Below are 21,832 nucleotides of genomic sequence, written 5' to 3' on the forward strand. Positions count from 1 at the left end.
GAGAATTCAAAATCAGAAGAAGGATAAAATATTGGAGAAAATAAAGGAAAGTGAAAAAAGATTGAGAACAAATCCAAAATCCCAAGAGATTCTGAGAGAATTAAAGCTATACCAAGTACAATACATGAAAATGACGAATCAGGAAATAGAATGGAAAATTAAACAAATGAGACAAAAGACATTCGAGTCGGCTAACAAATGTGGGAAACTGTTGGCTTGGCAAATGAAAAAAAGACAAAAATTAAATACAGTTACGAATCTAGAAGTGGAAGGAAGGAATATACAGAACCCAGCTGAGATTAGAAATTGTTTCCAGAGGTACTTTAAACAACTATATACACAAGGGCCACTGAAAGAAACTGATCTAGATCAATTTTTGAAAACAAATGGATTACAAAAAATCTCTCAAGAAAATAAATTAATGTTGAACTATAAAATAACTGAACAGGAGATAGAAGGTGCCATTCAGAACATGCAATTGGGTAAATCTCCAGGACCGGATGGACTGACTTCTAGATATTACAGATCCTTGAAAGAATGGCTAGTACAACCTTTGAAAGAGGTCTGTAATGAAATAATGGAGGGGAAAAGGGCACCAGAGTCGTGGAAAGAAGCTTATATTACACTTGTACCGAAAACAGAGACTGAAAAGACGCAGCTTAAGAACTACCGCCCCATATCATTACTTAATGTGGATTACAAAATTTTTGCAGACATTTTGGCTAAGAGATTTAAAAAAGTGTTGATGGAAGAGATTCATAAAGACCAAGCGGGCTTTCTCCCAGGAAGACATTTGTCTGACAATTTGAGGAATATAATTGATATTTTGGAAAAACTAGAAGTGAACATAAATACTAAAGCAGTTTTGATATTTGTGGACGCGGAGAAAGCTTTTGACAACATTTCTTGGAGTTTTATGAAGAAGAACCTACAGGGGATGGGGGTAGGCCAAGGCTTTGAAAACGGTATAAGTGCAATTTATTCAGAACAAAAGGCTAAATTAATTGTAAATAATGTGGTGACGGAAGAATTTAAGATAGAAAAAGGGACACGACAAGGTTGCCCAATTTCCCCACTGCTTTTTATTTCGGTCCTAGAGGTTTTGCTGAACATGATTAGAAGGGACCAGTTGGTTAAAGGTATACAGGTCGGAGCTAAACAGTACAAATTGAGAGCATTTGCAGATGATTTAGTATTGACGTTACAGGAGCCAGAATCTAGTACCAAAAGGGTTTTAGAACTGATTCAAGAATTTGGTCAGGTTGCAGGATTTAAATTGAATAAGTTAAAAACTAAGGTTTTAGAGAAAAATTTAACACCAATGGAGAGAGAGGTTTCAGAATGTGACAGGTTTAACAGTGGTTAAGAAAGTTAAATACCTGGGGATTAACATGACAGCAAAAAATGGGAATTTATTTAAAGATAACTATGAAAAATGTTGGGCTGAAGTGAAAAAAGATTTAGAAATCTGGTCAAATTTGAAGCTTTCACTGCTGGGCCGTATTGCTGCGGTAAAAATGAATGTATTGCCTAGAATGTTGTTTCTGTTTCAAACATTGCAAATTGTGGACAAAATGGACTGTTTCAAGAGGTGGCAGAGAGATATTTCTAGATTTGTCTGGCAGGGCAAGAAGCCCAGAATAAAATTTAAAATATTAACAGATGTAAAGGAGAGAGGTGGATTTGCCCTGCCAGACCTTAAACTTTATTATGAATCAGCAGCTTTTTGCTGGTTGAAAGAATGGCTGCTTCTTGAAAACACTGACATTTTGGATCTAGAAGGTTTTAATAATGTGTTTGGATGGCATGCATATCTGTGGTATGACAAGGTCAAAGCGCATAAAGTATTTAAAAATCATATTGTCAGGAAAGCTTTATTTAATGTCTGGATAAGATATAAGGACTTATTGGAAAATAAAACCCCAAGGTGGCTGTCACCGATGGAAGCGAAAGCCCTGAAAAAGCTCAATATGGAGGTCAAATGGCGGAAATATTGGGAAATTTTATAACAAGATGGTGATAGATTGAAACTGCAGAGTTTCGAAAAACTAAAAAATAAAGTGCGAGACTGGCTTCATTATTATCAGATAATGGAGGCATACAATTTGGACAAAAAAAATTGGCTTCCAGGTGGAAAAATCAAAATTAGAAACAGAACTGTTAGAACCCAAAATTAAGAATTTGTCAAGAATGTATAACTTGCTGCTGAAATGGAATACTCAGGATGAAACGGTGAAATCTGCTTTGATTAAATGGGCACAAGATGTTGGACATAATATTATGTTTGCTGACTGGGAACAGTTATGGACCACAGGTATGAAGTTCACGGCATGTACTCCCCTAAGAGAGAATATTATGAAAATGATATACAGGTGGTACATGACCCCAGTCAAGCTTGCAAAAATCTACCATTTGCCCGATAATAAATGTTGGAAATGTAAAGAAACTGAAGGTACATTTTTCCACCTTTGGTGGACGTGCCCAAAGATTAAGGCTTTCTGGGAGATGATATATAATGAATTAAAAAAGGTATTTAAATATACCTTCTTGAAGAAACCAGAGGCCTTTCTCCTGGGCATAGTCGGCCAATCGGTGTTAAAAAAGGACAGAACTTTCTTTATGTATGCTACAACAGCAGCAAGAATACTCATCGCAAAGTATTGGAAGACACAAGAGCTACCCACACTGGAGGAATGGCAGATGAAATTGATGGATTATATGGAACTGGCGGAAATGACTGGCAGAATCCGTGACCAGGGAGAAGAGTCGGTGGAAGAAGATTGGAAGAAATTTAAAGATTATTTACAGAAACATTGCAAAATCAATGAATGTTAGAGTGATGTTGGATTGAAGTTAAGTGGCTTCTAGCTGTACAGGTTTTAAAGCTATAAATATATCAAGATTAAGGATTAGGATCAAAAAGGTTAAGAGAAATGGAAAAATTGGTTTAAATAGGTAAAAATCTAATGTCATAATATATTAAGATTTAGGATTGGAATTAAAAAGGAGGGAAAGAAATTGCTGGGCTTACAAACTGAATTGGAATACAAAAGAGGGAGGTATGAGGAAGTCCGGGAAACAAGTAAATGTAAAAGAGGTTATGAAAGGATGGAATTATTTTTAACTGTTTTTTCTTTTTTTTTCTTTTTTCTTTTTTTTACTTTTTTCTATTTTGTATTTTGTATTTTGTATGGTGTATTTTTCTGTTTTTGTTAAAAATTTTCTTGTTTATTAATGTGATTTTATTCTTTCTGAAACTTTAATAAATATTAATTAAAAAAATAATAAAAAACCTAATCCATATCTTACAAGTTACTATTGTTAAGTTGTGGGCGAACATATCAGACGACACAGCGATTCTTCCAAAGCAGCTCTTTGTTGTAAGCTGGAACAGAACTAACTGAGGAGCTCAGTCAGCCTGCTTATATAGAGCTCCAGAACAATGTAACTGTTGCCATTTTCTAAAACTATCCAATCACTGAATGACACTTTTCGATCCTTCATTTGCATACAAACTATCCAATCACTGAACGTCACTTTTCGATCCTTCATTTCATAACTATCTACAGTATCCCCCTGCTGGCCCAGGGTGAGAACTTCAGTACTTAGCAACTATTATAAACACTAAAACAACAACAACAAGACACTGACTTCCACCAATCCCACAGACCTCCTTTATCTCTCATTGTGTCTTCCTGTTTTCCTGTTTTCTTTATCACCTCTATCCTAACATCTAGATATAAATCCCTCTTTCATATCCTTTCACTTCACAAGGTTATTCCAGACTCAGCCAGATTTCTGTCCTCGAACCTTGCCTTTTGAGGTATTCATTTAGGCACTCCCATTCTTTTTTTACTTCACTTTTTGGTTTTTGTCTTATTATGTCTGTCAATTTGGCTAATTCTAAGTATTCTGAAAGCTTACATAGCCACTCTCCCCTAGTGGGTAACTGATTCCCTTTCCAGTACTTAGCCACCAGGATTCTTGCTGCAGACGTTGCGTATAAGAAAAATTTAGTTTTGTCTTTTGGAAAAAACTAACGTTGGAGGTGAGGGAGTGGACCTGGCAACAGAACTAAAACAAGCTGAGCTAGCCAAAGAGGGACCTGAAGCAAGTTTAGAACAGGAGCTATTCCTGGAAAACCCAGAAGCCATGTCAAACGAGCCTCCTTTCCCCTCCCTATCAGGAGAGAATTTAAGGTGCCCTTCCCCGACTGAGCTGACTGAGACAGACAAATGGCCAAACAGCTTAAGGTTACAGTACCCGAACAACTTTTTCTTCTACTTGTCAGGGATGTTCGAAGAGTTACTCAAAACTCATTTCACACAGATAAGCAAAGAACTTGAGCCAATTAAAAATTTCCTTTCGGAAAGCTTGAATCTGCTTACCACCCTAACTGAATTGATTAAGAACCATGAGGTCGCTTTCCCTCACATGACATCTGGGAATAGGACTAATGGAGGTGAAACCAAGCCAGGACTCGATTACAAAAAAACAAACAGAAACAATTCAGTGCAGGAGGGAGGGTCCCTTGCTCCCAAGAAACCGACCTTAAAGAGAAAATGCTCAACACAAAAAATGAAGAAGACCAAAAACATCAAATTGAGAGGCCAAAAGGGAACGCCGACCTGCCGGACTAAAAAAATGAATTTCCAGAAGCTCTTTAAGCTGCTGGAGAATATAACAACAAAGAACTCTGCTCCTACAACCCAAAAGAAAATCACAAACTCATGCACGCCAATAAAGCACTCTGAGGAAAAGCCCCACGCCCCAGCAGATCACTCACTGCCCTCTAGTGGGGAAATAGGAAAACCAAAGAAAATTCCGGCTCCCATTCAACCAACCCTTCTCTTGACATCACAAAGAAATCCCGTGTACCCTAACATAACAAGAAGGGATCAAGATGAAACAACACAGACTTGTTGGAAGCTAACGTTAAATAATCACAAACTTGCCTTCACAAATAGAGGACACCCATCATATGCTCAAAGAAAAGTAAATATTCCCGAAAAAATCGGAATAGTCACCAGAACAATGACAACAGAAAATATCATCAAGGTAAAATTCCTCCCTCGTGATACAGCCCAAAATAGGGCTATAGTGACTTTTAAGGACGGGCTCTCAACTAAGCAGACCCTTTCTAATAAAGACAATTTCCTGAGGGCTGGCTTGCTTGTGCACCGTTTCTTCGAAAACATTGAAGACCCTTTACCACTTCTAGGAGCACATAGGCCAGTCAGACCAAAAACCAAAACCAGCACTGCAGAATCCAACAGCGCCGGAAATGGTAAGCCGCTCTACCCAGAGGCTGGCAATCTTAAACAATGTGGCAGGCTGTGCAAAACCCGGCCCTCACCAAATAAGCTAGAAAAGGATTTCTCCTCAAAGGATGAACAACTCCTAACAACCTACCTCGAGCAGATCCTACTTTCCCAGGATGCACTAATTGAAAGACTTTCAACCATAAGAAAGTCCCTTCCACCTCTAGCCCTACCTCCTCCCATGGAATTTAATTACATCAATAATTATAGGCCCGACCTGAAGAATTTGGAGCAAATGATTCAGCAGAGGAAACACAGCCCAGAATAACTAAGGAGATAGTACAAGAATACTTGGCTAGTTTAGATGTATTCAAGTCTCCAGGGCCAGATGAACTGCACCCAAGAGTATTAAAAGAACTGGCAGATGTGATCTCAGAACCACTGGCAGTCATCTTTGAGAATTCCTGGAGAATTCCCGGCAGACTGGAGGAGGGCAAATGTTGTCCCAATTTTCAAAAAGGGGAAAAGAGAGGACCCAAATAATTACCGCCCAGTCAGTCTGACATCAATACCAGGGAAGATTCTGGAGCAGATCATTAAGCAAACAGTCTGTGAGCACCTAGAAAGGAATGCTGTGATCACCAATAGTCAGCATGGATTTCTGAAAAATAAGTCATGTCAGACTAACCTGATCTCGTTTTTTGACAGAGTTACAAGCCTGGTAGATGAAGGGAACGCAGTGGATGTAGCCTACCTTGATTTCAGCAAGGCATTTGACAAGGTGCCTCATGATATTCTTGTAAAGAAGCTGGTAAAATGTGGTCTTGACTATGCTACCACTCAGTGGATTTGTAACTGGCTGACTGACCGAACCCAAAGGGTGCTCATCAATGGTTCCTCTTCATCCTGGAGAAGAGTGACTAGTGGGGTGCCACAGGGTTCTGTCTTGGGCCCAGTCTTATTCAACATCTTTATCAACGACTTGGATGATGGACTCAAGGGCATCCTGATCAAATTTGCAGATGACACCAAATTGGGAGGGGTGGCTAACACCCCAGAGGACAGGATCACACTTCAAAACGACCTTGACAGATTAGAGAACTGGGCCAAAACAAACAAGATGAATTTTAACAGGGAGAAATGTAAAGTATTGCACTTGGGCAAAAAAAATGAGAGGCACAAATACAAGATGGGTGACACCTGGCTTGAGAGCAGTACATGTGAAAAGGATCTAGGAGTCTTGGTTGACCACAAACTTGACATGAGCCAACAGTGTGACGCGGCAGCTAAAAAAGCCAATGCAATTCTGGGCTGCATCAATAGGAGTATAGCATCTAGATCAAGGGAAGTAATAGTGCCACTGTATTCTGCTCTGGTCAGACCTCACCTGGAGTACTGTGTCCAGTTCTGGGCACCACAGTTCAAGAAGGACACTGACAAACTGGAACGTGTCCAGAGGAGGGCAACCAAAATGGTCAAAGGCCTGGAAACGATGCCTTATGAGGAACGGCTAAGGGAGCTGGGCATGTTTAGCCTGGAGAAGAGGAGGTTAAGGGGTGATATGATAGCCATGTTCAAATATATAAAAGGATGTCACATAGAGGAGGGAGAAAGGTTGTTTTCTGCTGCTCCAGAGAAGAGGACACGGAGCAATGGATCCAAACTACAAGAAAGAAGATTCCATCTAAACATTAGGAAGAACTTCCTGACAGTAAGAGCTGTTCGACAGTGGAATTTGCTGCCAAGGAGTGTGGTGGAGTCTCCTTCTTTGGAGGTCTTTAAGCAGAGGCTTGACAACCATATGTCAGGAGTGCTCTGATGGTGTTTCCTGCTTGGCAGGGGGTTGGATTCGATGGCCCTTGTGGTCTCTTCCAACTCTATGATTCTATGATTCTATGATTCTATGAATTGCAAATCAAAGCCTTTAACCAACGAGGAATGGACATCTTGTCGATATCTGTCTCCAGAAGAAACGGGCTCTCCTACACAGACCCCCATAGCCCAATCCAAATCGCAACAAGTCGAACTAGTGGTGCCAGCGCCGGGAATCGGCTCAATCTTCATGGATTGCCTTAGAATCCTAGAAGCTATTCATGCAGAGGAATGAAATAAGGTCTTAGCGGGTGACTGCCTGGACGGACAAATTAATACCCCCAAATTAGTCTTCCCCTCAAAAGGCTCCCCCATTCCTCCGCATCGTGGCTCAATCAAGCCAAACTCAAAGGACCTGAGGAATCAGCGGCAGAAAACAGCTATGAGAGTCTGGAATCTAAAAACCCAAGAATCAACTGCTGCCCTAAACATCATCTCCTGGAATGTTGCCGGCTGGTCTAGTCATCATCATCATCCTTTTTATTCGACCGTCAGTCAGAAAAAAGTACATTTTATCAATACACAGTTAAAAACATCCAGGGAGATTTTAAAACTTAGCCAACATTAAAATGGGCTAAACAGATAGCCCCATATCAATACAGTCAATTATAGTCTTGCGACGCTTAAAAGCTAAAAAGAGAAATTTGGCCACCAAGGAAGGTATAGCTCTAGTGGCGTTATTCAGCAAGTATAAGACCTGGTTTTCTCCGGGTAGGAAGCTGAATTGACATAGGAGTGGGTCTATAAAATTTTGTCTAAGCTCTGCATAAGAAGGGCAAGTCAAGAGAATATGTTCAGTGGACTCAACCACACCCATGGCACAATGACAGGTTCTCTGGGCGTATGGTACCCCCCTGTACCTTCCCCACGATATCGCAGAGTCAAGGACATTTAATCTAGCCGCTGTAAGAAGTCTATGGTATTCCACATAATGGATTTCTGCAAGGTAGGGGGCTGGTATGGTCCGATAAATCTGGTCCCCTAGGAACATCCCTGGTTTTACCTGGGCTATGTCCTCTTGTCTGGCAATGTCACTCAGTCTCCGGGAGATCGCAGCTCTAGCTTGATTGTACGTCATAGACTCAAAGTAAAGGTGAGACAATCCGCAGGATTGAACCTCATTAATGACCTCCCTTTCCCACGATGATTGGAAATCATCCCTCAATATCAAGGGGGCAATACCCACTGGTTTAAAACAAAGCTTGAGCCATAGCCAGAGCTTCGTCTTCAAGGCCACATACCGTAGAGCTTGCCAGCCGACCTCTAATCTCATAACCGCACCCGCTACCGAGGGGGGAATCCTAAGGATGGCTCTAAGGAATCGCGTTTGGATACAATCCAGTTTCAAAAAATCCCTACGGGAGCCTAAAGAGATGCCCACCAAAAGAAGGGGGAGGACTTTCATTTGAAAGAGTCTCAAAGCTATCTTCACTGATTGAGCCTGATTCTTAGCATATAGAGATCTAATCTGGATGGCTGCTTTAGATGCGTTAGTTGTTATATAGTCTCTATGGGCCAGAAAAGACCTATTTGACCGTATTACTTGTCCCAGATATTTAAAGCAGTTAACCTGCTCTAGGGGGGTCCCGTTCATCGACCATCGATGGAGTCTCGGTCGGGCAGAGAAGACCATGATCTTGGTCTTAGTGCCGGCTGGTCTAGATGCCTCTCCCATTCTACAGACATTCCCTTCTACCTTCAAAACTTTAACATCATTGCTCTCCAGGAGACGTGGGCGGCTGAAAACCCATCATTGGAAGGATACTATACATATGCAGTGAGAGCGGTTGCAGGCAGAGGACCAGGGAGGCTCAAGGGGGGGTTATGCATCCTAATCTCATTCTGCTTAAACACCACCTGTAAGGAACTGTCCCCCTAGATCACCTAGCAATGGCCCTACTCATATCCTGGGGAAGCTGCAGTTTACTAATTATCAATGTTTATATTCCCCCAACAAGCAAAAAAACCGATATTGAGGGCATCTGGAATAGACTGGACTCTTATGTCAGGTTACTGCTAACAGACTATCTGGGAGCAAAGGTCCTGCTGGTGGGCGACCTAAACACAAGATTAGGTCCTGATGACCCCAGTTTAGAAACCAAATACAGGCAAAAAATAGGCTACCCTGACGACTTTGGCCCAGAAGCCTTACAACTACCAAGGCAGTCAAAGGATCAACATTCAAATTTTGCTGGAGCCTGCCTCCTCAAATTCTCTAGGCGGCTAAGTCTTCATATCCTAAATGGTCGCACCAGGGGCAACATTCCCAGGGAATATACATTCATGTCTGGGGTAAGATCCAGCACAATTGATTATATGTTGGCAGAAAGCGAATTGCTAACAAAAATAGTGACTTTAAAAGTGCTCCCATTCATAGAGGGGGACCATTTCCCTTTGCACCTCCCGGTGTCTCCGTTAAATGAGTCACCCTTCCTGAGAACAGTATACCCTGCAGAGATCACCGCATTAGAGCGACCTGGTTGCTGAGTCAAATGGACCCCTGCACTTGACTCCAAACGGAAGAAGATTCTAACCTCTGAAAAACTCTGTACAATTTTAACTGGCTTTGGGAATAATCCTAGGCCTGAGGACCCAGTTTCCAAGTATGAGAGCCTGCTCCAACAATTAAAACCCTATCTTTTTTATACCACAGAGAAAAGGCCAACTAAACCAATAACATCAAATAAACCCTGGTTTGATTACACCTGCTTTGAGGCGAAGAAAGCCCTGCAAAATGCTTACAAAGCTGCCCTGACAGCCGAAAATTCTGTCAGACATCAAGCCTATCTTGTTGTCCGTGCCCTAAAAAAAGAGTATAAAGACCTAATACTCCACCAAAAGAATGCCTATAACAGAAAATGTTGGCTAGAATTAATTAGTGCGGCAAAAGCAAAAGATCAGACACTATTCTGGAAACTGGTAGCTTCTGGCACCCATAAAGCTATTTCCCCCTTAACCTCACAAATTCCCCCTAGCCTGTGGGTCTCATTCTTCCAATCTTTGTACGAGGATGCTGAACTTCCACTACGGAATTATAATATAGAACAACTGGCTAAATGGCCACCTGTTTCAGTAACTGAAGTGAAATCGTATAAAAACCAACTGAAAACGGCCAAAGCCCCAGGCTCAGACGGCATTACGCCAAAAATGATAAAAGCACAGGCGGATTGGTGGGCACCTTTCTTAGCCACCCTCTTCACCTATATAGATGGCACCGGCCGCATCCCAAGGGAATGGGGAACAGCCATAATAGTTCCAATCTATAAAAAGGGCAACAGAGGGGACCCAGCGAATTATAGGCTGATTAGCTTATTAAGTTTGATCAGTAAACTCTACGCAAAGCACCTCCTTAATAAGTTTACAGAATGGCTAGAGAACGAAGATATCCTGGCAATAGAACAAGCGGGCTTCAGATCCGGAAGGTCCATGACAGATCACTGCCTAACGCTACAACATCTCATCGACAAATACAACTCAGGAGGACAGGCCTCACTATACGCTGCCTTCATTGACCTAAAAGCAGCCTTTGATACAGTCTCCAGAACCAGACTCTGGGACAGACTACAGGGTACCAATATAGATAGAAGGCTCCTGCTCTTAATCCAGGCACTGCACGCAAACACGGCCCTTAGAGTCAGGTGCAGCCGCCTAGGACACCTAACGGACCCTATTAAAACCTTCAAAGGAGTCAGGCAAGGGTGCCTATTGGCCCCTCTACTATTTAATTTCTATCTAAATAACTTAGTATCTGCACTCAATGACTCAGAACTCCACCTGCCAAAGCTTGCAAATCGGCATATTTCGGTCCTGCTATATGCCAATGATGCAGTAATTCTATCTAGAACCCCCATTGGACTCAAAAGAGCACTAAGAAAGCTCGCAGCATACTGTGAATCTGAATGTCTCAAAATCAACTATCAAAAGACCAAGATACTCGCTTTTGGGGGGAAACCAAAGCTTAGAAGCTGGGAACTCCAAGGCCATAAATTAGAACAATTCACAAACTACAAGTATCTAGGAATGGTGGTACAGGCCTCAGGAACCAACACACTACACATAAACTCCATCGGGAGTTCAGCGGATAAAACCGCAAATTGTATTCTTAAATTCTTCAGAGCACAAGGGGGCTTCTTCGTCCCCACAGCTCTAAAATTATACAAGGCCAAAACTTTGGCACAACTCCTGTATGGTTCCTTTTTGGGTCCACCTTCCTCTGCTTTCTCCCCCCTTGAGAGAGTTCAATCTAGACTTCTTAGAGCGCTCCTCCAAGTCCCCGGATGTGTATCAAACGCATGGGTGAGATTGGAAACGGGGATGATGAGAGTGGAGGCTAGCATTTGCTTAGCAACAATTTACAAATGGCTGACATTGAATCTTCTCCCCCCGAGGGATAGCCCCACTGATCCTCTGCGACCAATTCCAGTCGGGCTAGCACACTGCAGTTCTGAACACCCTCCAGAAACTGGGTTTTGCCCCTCAAGCCCTTCTAAGTCTGGGCTTGGGCCAGGCAAAAGCCACAGTCAGGCAAAGAATATTAGATACCGAGAGACAACAGGACTGCGCAAGGTGCCCCGACTATAAAATTGGAGAAATCGAGAGATACATAGCCGCACCAGCAGCATATCTCTTCTTTCTCGTATTTAGAAATGCAAGAAGGGCCTTTACACTCGCCAGAAGTGCGGCTCTTCCCTCACCGGTCCTGGATGGAGCCTTTAGAAAAGTCCCCTACGCTCAGAGACTTTGGGAGAGATAGGAAGCCCAGAACACTTGTTCTTTAAATGTCCCTTTTACGAAGAGGCACATAGTAAGTTCATTGATCCCCTACTGGAGAGGCTCGCCGACCTCCCACAAAAACAAAAATTTGACCTTTTGCTGTTAGGCAAAGACCAGAAGAAGACCTGGATGGTCGCCAGATTCTGTGTACAAATCTGTAGGCGCAGACCATCGCCCAACTCAAAATAGTCCAGCATGAAAATCCCCAAACTCGGTTCCATGGGTGACTCTGAGTCAACTCTCTGGGATAGTTTATTGTTGCACATTGTTTCTAAATTTATTGCTGTACATTGTTTTAATTGTCTGTTTTAACCATATTTGCACATCAGTTTCTAATGTTGTGAGTGTCCTCTATTTCAGAGGCTTCTACTCTACTCTGCAGCCTCTTATAGTTGTTTTAACTGCGAGTCTTTTAGTTCTTACACTCTTACAGTTGTTTTAACTGCATGTTTTTATTTGTTTTTAGTTCTTATCTGTTTTAATTATCAGTTTTTATCCATCCATTATCCGTGTTTAATCTTGTATTTTATTCAGATGTTTTATCCTATGCTTGTTTCTTTGTTCTTATTTGCTGCAACATTTATCAGTTAAAAAAAATCCTAACTGCTATTTTATTTATATGTTGTTGTTTTTTTATCCTGGTCTGTGACCGTAATAAAGTTCATTCATTCATATTATGTTTTATTCATTTTTGCAAGCCTTTCTGGTGCCAGGTACCACCTGTGATGCATTTTCATATAGTTCTCTTATTAGGTAACATGCTGTAAAAATTTATATTTTTTGTCCATAGCCTTTCCCATTCATTATATTCAATTGGGTGGCCCAGATCTTGTTCCCATTTTTTAATAGAGTCTCCTTTTTCCTCCTTTTCTATTTTCCCATTTTGTAACAGTTTATATATTTTTGAGAGAGTCTGTTGGTTGTTATATATAAAATTAATGGTATGCTGCCTTACTGGAAATGAATTGACAGTGTGAAGAGAAACTTTAAGCTTTTACTAAATATCCATTGCAACACTCTGATCGCGATAAACTTGCTTTGCATGGACCCCCAGCACACTAGACTCATGCTGACATTTTCTGACTCAGCTACCCCTAAAATGCTCCTGAAATATAGGGCCCTTTTACAGGACTATAATATTGAGTTGAGGCGTGTTTTTAAAGACACAGAACGAAAACAACTACTGCCAAACTTGTCGTATAGCCGGACCGACCCCAAGCAATCAACGCTCTCTCTGCCGAAGGGCTTTCGCCATAGGGCCATGATTCATTCGGAAGGGCCGTCAAAGATGAATACGTGCGGTGAACCCAGCCGTAACACTCCCTTGGAGAGGAAAACGTCCGAGCAAAAAGGCCAAACACACAAAGAACGCCAGCCCAATCTAGATAATTCAAAGATAGGACACTCCATTACGCCTTTGGCAGATCCAGAATTTCACCACTCTCTACCCCAGCTGGAATCTGATCAGCCAATGCCAAGTGACGCTCCTCCCAAGGGAAATGGGACACACAGAAAGCCAGAGACAGATTTAATTGTCTTTGACGAAGACCCCCCGATGGTCCCAGCAATTCAGATAACACCATCGATGCCGGGAAATCGGGAAAATGCTGCAAATCAACCCCAAGAACAACAACACCGTGCATATCCTAAGAACGTTTGCATCATTACCGAACCAGTGGGAGAGCTGATAACAATTTCCCCATCACAATGAAGCCAAGCCAGTTATGGAACGAGCAGCCTTAACATTATCTCATGGAACATAGCGGGTTGGGCCAACAAACTAGGGGACGAGCCATTTCGTGAATATATAATGGGTTTTGACATAAGAATGCTGCAGGAAACTTGGGCAACTGACAACATAGTTCTCGACGGTTACGACGCCTATGAAATCAAGGCCTCTAAACCGCTCGGAAGGGGACGACCGAGGGGGGGCCTAGTAACTCTGGTTTCCACTCAATTGGTGTCACAAGTTACTGAGTGCTCAGTTTTCGAGCAGCTGGCACTGGGGATCACTTTGCATCTGGAATCCAAGAGTATCATTCTTGTTTCAGCTTATATCCCACCATATACAGTGCAAACACAGATCGAGAGCACGTGGCGTAAATTCCATAGTTTCCTTTATTCCCTACAAATTAAGTACCCTGGATCGCCATTTTACCTAATGGGAGATACGAATGCCAGAATAGGCTCAAATGATGATAGCCTGGAAATAAAATTCCCAATATTAAGAGATCTAAAGGAAAATAGCGCCCTCTTTCTAAACCCACCCCCTCGTAGACATTTGAAAGATTGCCAAATCAACTATGCTGGCTTCTGCCTGGCTTTTTTACAAATAAGTCTTGACCTCATCATTGCTAATGGGACGCTCCCCGGGGACAGAGAAGGCGAGTACACATTCATAAATACAAATGGAGCCAGCACAGTAGACTACTGTCTCACTAACAGGGAGGCCTTGGAATCAATTAAAAAATTCACCATAGATAATAGGACTGAAAGCAACCACCTAACTCTAATCATCTCCACTACTGGCCAAAACTCAATTCAGAGCTCTTACATAGAACATGAGGATATAGATAAAGCAAATGATCCAGCATTGTGCAGAAAAAAATGGACACCTGAGATAGCAATTGCAGTTGAGAATAGATTGAATTCACAAACTGCAATTAGGTTAAGATCAATTATAATAAACAATTTATCAATAGATTCCTCCCTGACGGCTTACAAAGGATGTGGTCTCTGTCAACATAAACTCAGCCGGCAAGCCCCGCACTGCTAAAGGGCACGGTTGGTTTGACCAAGAGTGCCGCACAAAGAAGGAAGCCTTAAGGAACGCTTATTTGGCCTATAGAAATGCTGGACTAAATTACTTACTTCCATCTTATTTCAAAATCAAAAAAGAGTATAAAGCCCTTTTGGCCTAAAAAAAAGGCAGTCCGAACAAAATTCCTGGTCCCTGCTACTGAATGCCTCACTAAACAATGAAACTAAACTCTTTTGGCAACTGGTCTCCGACTCAATGAAAAATAGTTCTTCAGCCCCCAGCTGTGCCATTCCAGCTCAGGTTTGGGAGAACCACTTCAGAAATATATTTATGGAAAATCCAAACCTCCCTTCCAGCTTCCAGGATGATGACAGGGCAGAATTGTCACTGCTCCCTCATTGGAGGCTGGTTACTGTGGAGGAAGTCCATACTTTAATTGGGAATCTGAAAAGTGGAAAGGCTCTGGGGAAAGACTTTATCCCAGCTGAGTTGATTACATCAAACCAGCACTGGTGGGCTCCGCTTCTGGCAGCACTTTTTACAGTAGTAAATAACTCGGGTAAACTACAGGGTAAACTCTTCGTGGCCTTCATGGATCTGAAATCAGCGTTTGACTCCATCCCCAGATTTTGCAGGACAAACGACTTCTCTTTCTCATAAAAGCCTTGTACAATGGAACCAAACTGCAGGTCCGATGCGGTCGACAGGGACAGCTATCGAACAGCATCGAGATGACTAGGGGGGTGAGACAGGGTTGTATTTTGGCCCCCACATTGTTTTGTCTATTCTTAAATGACCTAGAAGAGAACTTAATGGACCCAGATGGACACATTCCAAAAATAGGAATGAGAAGGACCCCCTTGTTGCTATATGCTGGTGACGCGGCCATCATCTCACGTTCCAGACCGGGTTTGAATTATCTGCTGAGGAAATTTTCTGATTACTGTTCTGGAAATGGTTTATCCATTAATTATGAAAAATCTAAAATTTTAGTCTTCGAAAGAAGATTCTCCTGGTCTAAATGGGTGCTGGATGGTCATAACCTTGAACAGATAAAATACTTCAGTTATCTAGGGCTCACATTCCATCATACAGGATCTTGGAAGCACCATTGGTGTTAAGTTGTGGGCGAACATATCAGACGACACAATACTTCTTCAAACAGCTCTTGTTTATTCAAAAGGCCAGAACAGAACTGAACTGAGGAGCTCAGTCAGCCTGCTTATATAGAGCTCCAGAACAGCATAACTGGTGCGACTTTCTAAAACTATCCAATCACTGAACATCACTTTTTGATCCTTCATTTGCATACAAACTATCCAATCACTGAACGTCACTTTCGATCCTTCATTTGCATAACTATCTACAGTATCTCCCTGCTGGCCCAGGGTGAGAACTTCAGTACATAACAATTGGCAAACCTCCCTTCAAAAGGCGGAGATTACAAAGCTAGCCATACTCAGATTCTTTTTCACAAAGGGCGGCAAATATGTTCCAGCAGCCTTAAGGGTTTTCAACGCAAAGCCCGTTTCCCAACTCCTGTATGCAGCAAATGTCTGGCATAATGGGGACCTGCCAAAGCTAGATGGCTTTAAGGCAAAATTTCTACGATCTCTGCTGCAGGTACCCAACTGCGTCCCCAACTCCGTACTTCTGTTAGAAGCTGGTGAATGCCCAATTTCAACTAAAGCGTGGTGGGCTGCCCTAAAACATTGGCTCAGGATTTCAATGTTTAACCTAGGGAAGGGTTTGTACCAACACCTGACCAATGAGGAATTTGTCAGCAAATGGCAGAAAACCATGGCTAAAAAAGCCACCTCTATTGGTCTGTCTCCCCGCCCCCAACTGTATTACCTCGGTTATGAAGGCGCCCAAAAGATTTTAAAGCAAAGATTATGGGATAATGCACACAGTGACTTGCGATCTCGATCACACGCAGTCTGTAGTCAGCTGGCAGTAGGAGTACAATATGGGCATGTCTTTAAGTCAACATCTTACATTAAAAATCTGACAGTACCAAACTACCGTAAGCTTTTCACCAAAGCCAGACTAAATGTCTTTCCCTCTGCAGTGTTGGATGGCAGGTTGAGAGGAGTTCCCTACCAGGGCAGACTTTGCTCATGTGCTCAAGACATCGATTCCATAAAACATATTTTGCTGCATTGTGCAAAATATGAGCAAGCCAGGGCTGAACTGATACTACCCTTGCTGGTAACTTTCCCGGGAAAATCAGAGGCTCACTATGTCATGTTCCTACTGGAAGACCGGACAAATGCTAGAACGTTAGCAGTGGCAAAGTTTTTATCGGTGGTTGCAAGAACAAATGAGCCCTATATTCTAAACAAAATGCTTGTTTAACCTGGAGGTAGGCTGTATGAATTGTGTATTGATTTGTAATGATTTGTTGGGTCTCTGGACCGTAATAAAGATTGATTGATATATAAAATTTCTTTCTCCCATACCGAGATTTTTTTATCAAACCCCTTAAGCTTATTATCCTTCTCAAATATTGTTTTTAATTGGAAATATTCTAACCAATTCACACACACCCTCTTTTAATTCTTCAAATTTCTTTACTGTTGGGCAATCTTTGATCTCTTCTACGAGTTCCCTATATGTTAGCCGGCTATCTTTCATATTGCTTCTATGCAAGGCTGATGACTCTATAGGTGATAGCCAACAGGGAGTTTTGGCTGTTACTATTGTTTTATTTCTTTCCCAAACTTCAAATAGGGCCTTTCTCACCAAATGATTAGTGAAGTCTTTTAATTTATCGTGACCCAGGTAGCCATGCCACCCGAAAAGTTTGTCCCAGCCCTCCAGGTCTAAGATCCAATCTTTCAGCCATGTCATGCATGCAGCCTCAAAATACAGCTTGAGGTTTGGGACTGTGAACCCGCCCCTTTCTCTCACCTCCATCAGTACTTTGAACCTTACTCTTACTGGGTTTTTTTTTTAAAAGCAATTGATTATTGGGGAGGGGATTAGCACAGGATTACCTTGGAGGAAGATCCTCCCCATCTTCCAGGCTGATTTCTGATATTTGATCTTCATCAAAATCAATTCCCTGTCCATGAGAAAAGAGAAACAGGAACGTCAGAATGTGAAGAATGGATCAGACCCATCAAGCAGTTGGTCCCTTACCTTTCCCGCCCTGACCTGGCCACAGTGATCCATGAGACGGTCACCTCCAGGCTTGACTACTGTAATTTGCTCTACGCGGGGCTGCCCTTGAAGCTGTCCCTGAAACTCCAGCGGGTGCAGAATGCTGCAGCGAGGCTCCTCACGGGGTCTCTGCCATGGGAGCATATTCACCCAGTGCTTTTCCAGCTGCACTGGCTCCCGGTGGAGTACAGGGTCAGATTTAAGGTGTTGGTTTTGACCTTTAAAGCCTAGGACCCTCGTACCTACGGGACCGCCTCTCCTGATATGCCCCCCGGAGGACCTTAACATCCATATATAGCAACACCCTAGAGGTCCCGGGCCCTAAGGAAGTTAGATTAGCCTCAACCAGAGCCAGGGCCTTTTCAACTCTGGCTCCGGCCTGGTGGAACGCTGTGTCTCATGAGACCAGGGCCCTGCAGGATCTGATTTCTTTCCACAGGGCCTTTAAGACAGAGTTGTTCCGCCTGGCCTTTGGCTTAGAATCAGTTTGATTCCCTCCCCCTCTTTCTTTTTCCTTTCTCCTCCTGTGAAGAGGCTGCATCCTAATGTTTTAATGTTGTATCTTAATCTTTCAAATTGTATTTTAATCAACTTGTTTTTATTATTGGTTATTAGCCACCCTGAGCCCGGTCTTGGCTGGGGAGGGCGGGGTATAAATAACCTCTACTTACCTCCAGGAGTCTTTGGGGCGCCATCCTCTCCCGTAGTGACTGCGCGAAGGTCACTACAGGCCACCTCTGCCAACCTCCAGATGCTGAGGAACCTCAAACGGTCACAAGCTCCGTTGCTAGGCAACGGCAGTTGAGAACATGGAATTCCCGGCCTCAGTGCCAAGGTTCTAGGAGAGTCCGTGTGGCCAGTATGGCTAAGTGACTCAGTGACCCTGGTCTATTTTAGGAGAGAGGGTGGTATGGGGTTGGGGGCAGATGAGATGGAGCTGCTTGGCAGTGGGTGTGTTGTATGCAGAAAGCATACGCTTCAATTCCCATGACCCACCTCCTTCAGTTACTGGTTTCTTGGGGTTGGGGCTAAATCCATGATGGGTCAGAGAAAAATGAGCGGCGGCAGGAACCAGTCAAAGCAAGTTAGATCTTAATTTTACTGTTGTGACAGAGTTTCTCACCTTGCATAGAGTTGCATAGAGTTGAGGAGCCAAGACAAGTGTGTGTAACAACTTTGAAAGACTTGAGAAATTGCCCATAACAACAATAATAATTTATTTTTTATTCCCCCCCCCCCCCAATGTGGCTGGGTTTCCCTTAGCCCAGAGGTTTTTGACTTTTTTGAGTCCACGGCTCCCTTGACCAACTACATTCTTTCTGTGGCAGCCCTGTGAGGCTCAGGAGCCCAGCTATGTCACCCCTTACCAGCAGAGCTGGCAGCCTCTCGTTCTTTTTCTGACTCCTTCCCTTGTGGAGTGTTCCCTCTTCTCCTCTCCCCTCTCCTTAGGAGTCCTCTGCACAGCCGCAGCTGCCGCCCCTTCCCTAAAGAGAGGTGCCTCCTCACGCTGCCCCACAGGGGCCTGGGAAGCACCCCCTGGCCACCTCCAGAGGCACCGGTCGCCTGGGGAGCTAGTAGCCAGGGGTGCTGCAACAAACAGCTGCGCAAGCCTTTGGGAGGCAGAGATGCAAGAAGGCATGGGGGGGGGGAGAGAAAGAGGGACAGAGGCCAGTGTTGCTCCCAGCACCCTTGACCATCATTCAAGGCACCAAAGGGTGCCACAGCACCCTGGTTGAAAACCCCCGCCCACCCAACAAGCATCAGACATACATCACAGAAAGAGGCAGTCTTGTCTCCTGGCTTGTCTCTTGTCATGATACCTGACAATGTTTGCTAGTTGCCCTTTCCTGCCAGTCTGAGCCGTTCCCTTGAAATGGTAAATACCTCAGTTCTTGAATCCATTGTCACAGATCTACCCCTATTTATGTGAGAGGCTTATAGGTTTTGCAGGATTTGTAAGTGAAAAGAACTATTGGGAAAGGTTTTTCCTTCAACTGCAGAATAAATACCTTGGGTCATTAAGAGAGTCAAGATGGCTTCAGGATTGCTCTGTGAAGTCAAAGAAAGTGTCTTTTTTTCCAGGGAATATTTTATAATTTTTGAATGGTGAAGGATTGGTTTTTCTCTAGGGTGTGTGTCTGCTATGTGTGCACCTTCAGATTTGTGTAACACTCATGCCAACTTCAGTTGCCCAGCGCCTGCAAGCCCCCTACTGTGACATCATAGAATGCTTGCAGTTGTGTTTTTTTTAAACCACACCAGCAACTGCTCATCAGGAGCAGAACTGAGCAGCTTCTGTGAGTGAAGTGAAGGGCTGTTTCTCAGAAGGGGAAATCCTGGGAGAGACTAGGGTTCAAATACCTCCTTACTCAGCTATGCAGCTCACTGGGTGACCTGGGGCCAGGTTGTGGGGATTAAATGAGAAGGCGAGAACTATGTATGTCGTCTTGAGCTCCTTGGAGTAAAAGATGGGATATCAATTCAGATGCCCTCAGAAGGTGGTGGATGTTGTAAATCAAGCCTTCTTCGGGAGAAGCTGGCAACTCTCCCGGGCTCCCAGCTTGGTCTCTGTCTGCAATTCCCGCAGGATCCAGGCTAGGTCTCAATAGGCGACACCTCAGTGTGGGAGATGCACACCCCCTCCCACCTGCTCCCCGGCAGGGAAAGGAGATAGACAGAAACATCTATTTTACATGCTTTTATTTAGACTTTTCAGCACTACAGAAAACATGTCCGTTTACTTCAAACTCCTTCCAGCAAGTGACAAATACTTCCTGTGCATACGCAAGAGGAAGGTCTCAAATTACACTCTGAGCAAATTCCGGTGCATTGCCCTGTGAACTGACTGTCCCACTGTTTCCCACAGTCAGTCCTGTTGTGTATTGAGTCAAAGGATTTTATATCTGTATTATTATTGTCTGTATTTGCATTAGGGTAAAGTAACTGCCTTTTGGTTCCAGAGGGCACAGCTACTATTGGTTCATTTAAGCTGCTGTATTTGGATCCTCTGTCTTATTGGTTCCCTCCAAAAGGCAGGACTGTGATTGCCTGATATTGTTCCCTCCAAAATGTATCCTTTCTTGCTAGTTCCCTGTCCCTATAAATGTAGCTTTCCTCTCCCCAGTCTTTAGTCTTGTTGCTTTAATAAAGAAGTGTTACTAGAGAACTGTCTCCAGCATGTTATATCAGGAGAGCTGAAATCACAAACCCCACGTCACAACAACTGGCGACGAGGATGGGATCCGGAATGCTGAGGAGCGGTTAAACGCAGCCCTGCCTCAGAGTCCGGATTGCAGCTAAGAACAAGACTCACTGACCAGCTGAGAAGACGACCCTGCCACAGGACAATGGAGAGTCCAAGGGTATTGGAGCCCTTCCAGCCATCAGAGCCCGACACGTGGGAAGACTACGTCGAACGCTTCGAGTTCTTCGCAGAGGCTCAAGGGATCACCGATGCCAGCAAAAGAAGGGCCACATTCCTGAGCTACTGTGGGCCTGAGACCTTCAAGCTGGCCAAGGCATTGCTTGCTCCAGCGAAGCTAAGTGAGACATCTCTCAAAGATATTCTTGCCTGCCTAACAAGCCACTTGGCGCCTACTGAGACCAAGATGGCTCGGCGGATGGAGTTTCATAAGAGGCAGCAGCATGCTGGGGGAAGCTCGCTCAGCACTGCGACTTCCAAAATCTGGAAGAGACTCTCCTGGATCGGTTTATCGGTGGTCTGAGCAGCAAGAAGGCCAGAAGACGCATCGTGGCTAAAGAAGAGGTTACCCTTGCTTCAACCTTGAAGGAGGCCACCGCCACGGAGAATTATGAAAGAGAGGAGCTTGATGCCAGTCGCAAGGCCCCTAAGCCACAGATAGAAGTTGCGCATGCCATGGACGAGCTAGAGGCTACTCCGAGCCAGAGCCCAGTCCGTGGGGTCGAGTCAGTGAGTCAGGCCTGCACAGTGCACAAAGATCACCGAGGCAGGTGCCCAGGTTGTGGCGGAAACCATGAG

At 43.6% G+C, this 21,832-nt stretch overlaps 2 protein-coding genes across 3 annotated transcripts in view; one reads left to right on the forward strand and one right to left on the reverse strand.

The window, feature by feature from the left end:
- LOC308484060 (uncharacterized protein) overlaps window positions 1-18,684 on the reverse strand; it is a 27,605-nt gene extending 8,921 nt beyond the window's left edge. The window contains exons 1-2 of the mRNA XM_081018546.1: window positions 18,504-18,684; window positions 17,667-17,734 (exon numbers count right to left, since the gene is read on the reverse strand). Coding sequence (XP_080874672.1) covers window positions 17,667-17,734; window positions 18,504-18,527 — 92 coding nt within the window. The 5' untranslated portion in view covers window positions 18,528-18,684. The remainder of the gene's footprint in view (window positions 1-17,666; window positions 17,735-18,503) is intronic.
- Window positions 1-21,832, forward strand: part of LOC308483882 (E3 ubiquitin-protein ligase MARCHF5-like) — a 112,254-nt gene that overhangs the window by 60,804 nt on the left and 29,618 nt on the right. Inside the window, exon 1 of one of the 2 annotated variants that reach the window (XM_081018181.1) lies at window positions 20,045-20,129. The exons of the other annotated variant lie outside the window; for it this stretch is intronic. Coding sequence (XP_080874307.1) covers window positions 20,060-20,129 — 70 coding nt within the window. The 5' untranslated portion in view covers window positions 20,045-20,059. Of the gene's footprint in view, window positions 1-20,044; window positions 20,130-21,832 lie in introns of those variants that run through there. 2 annotated transcript variants of the gene reach the window in all.

Source organism: Podarcis pityusensis, assembly GCF_964106645.2.
Source record: "Podarcis pityusensis genome assembly, chromosome: 8".
Classification (NCBI taxonomy): Eukaryota; Metazoa; Chordata; class Lepidosauria; order Squamata; family Lacertidae; genus Podarcis; species Podarcis pityusensis.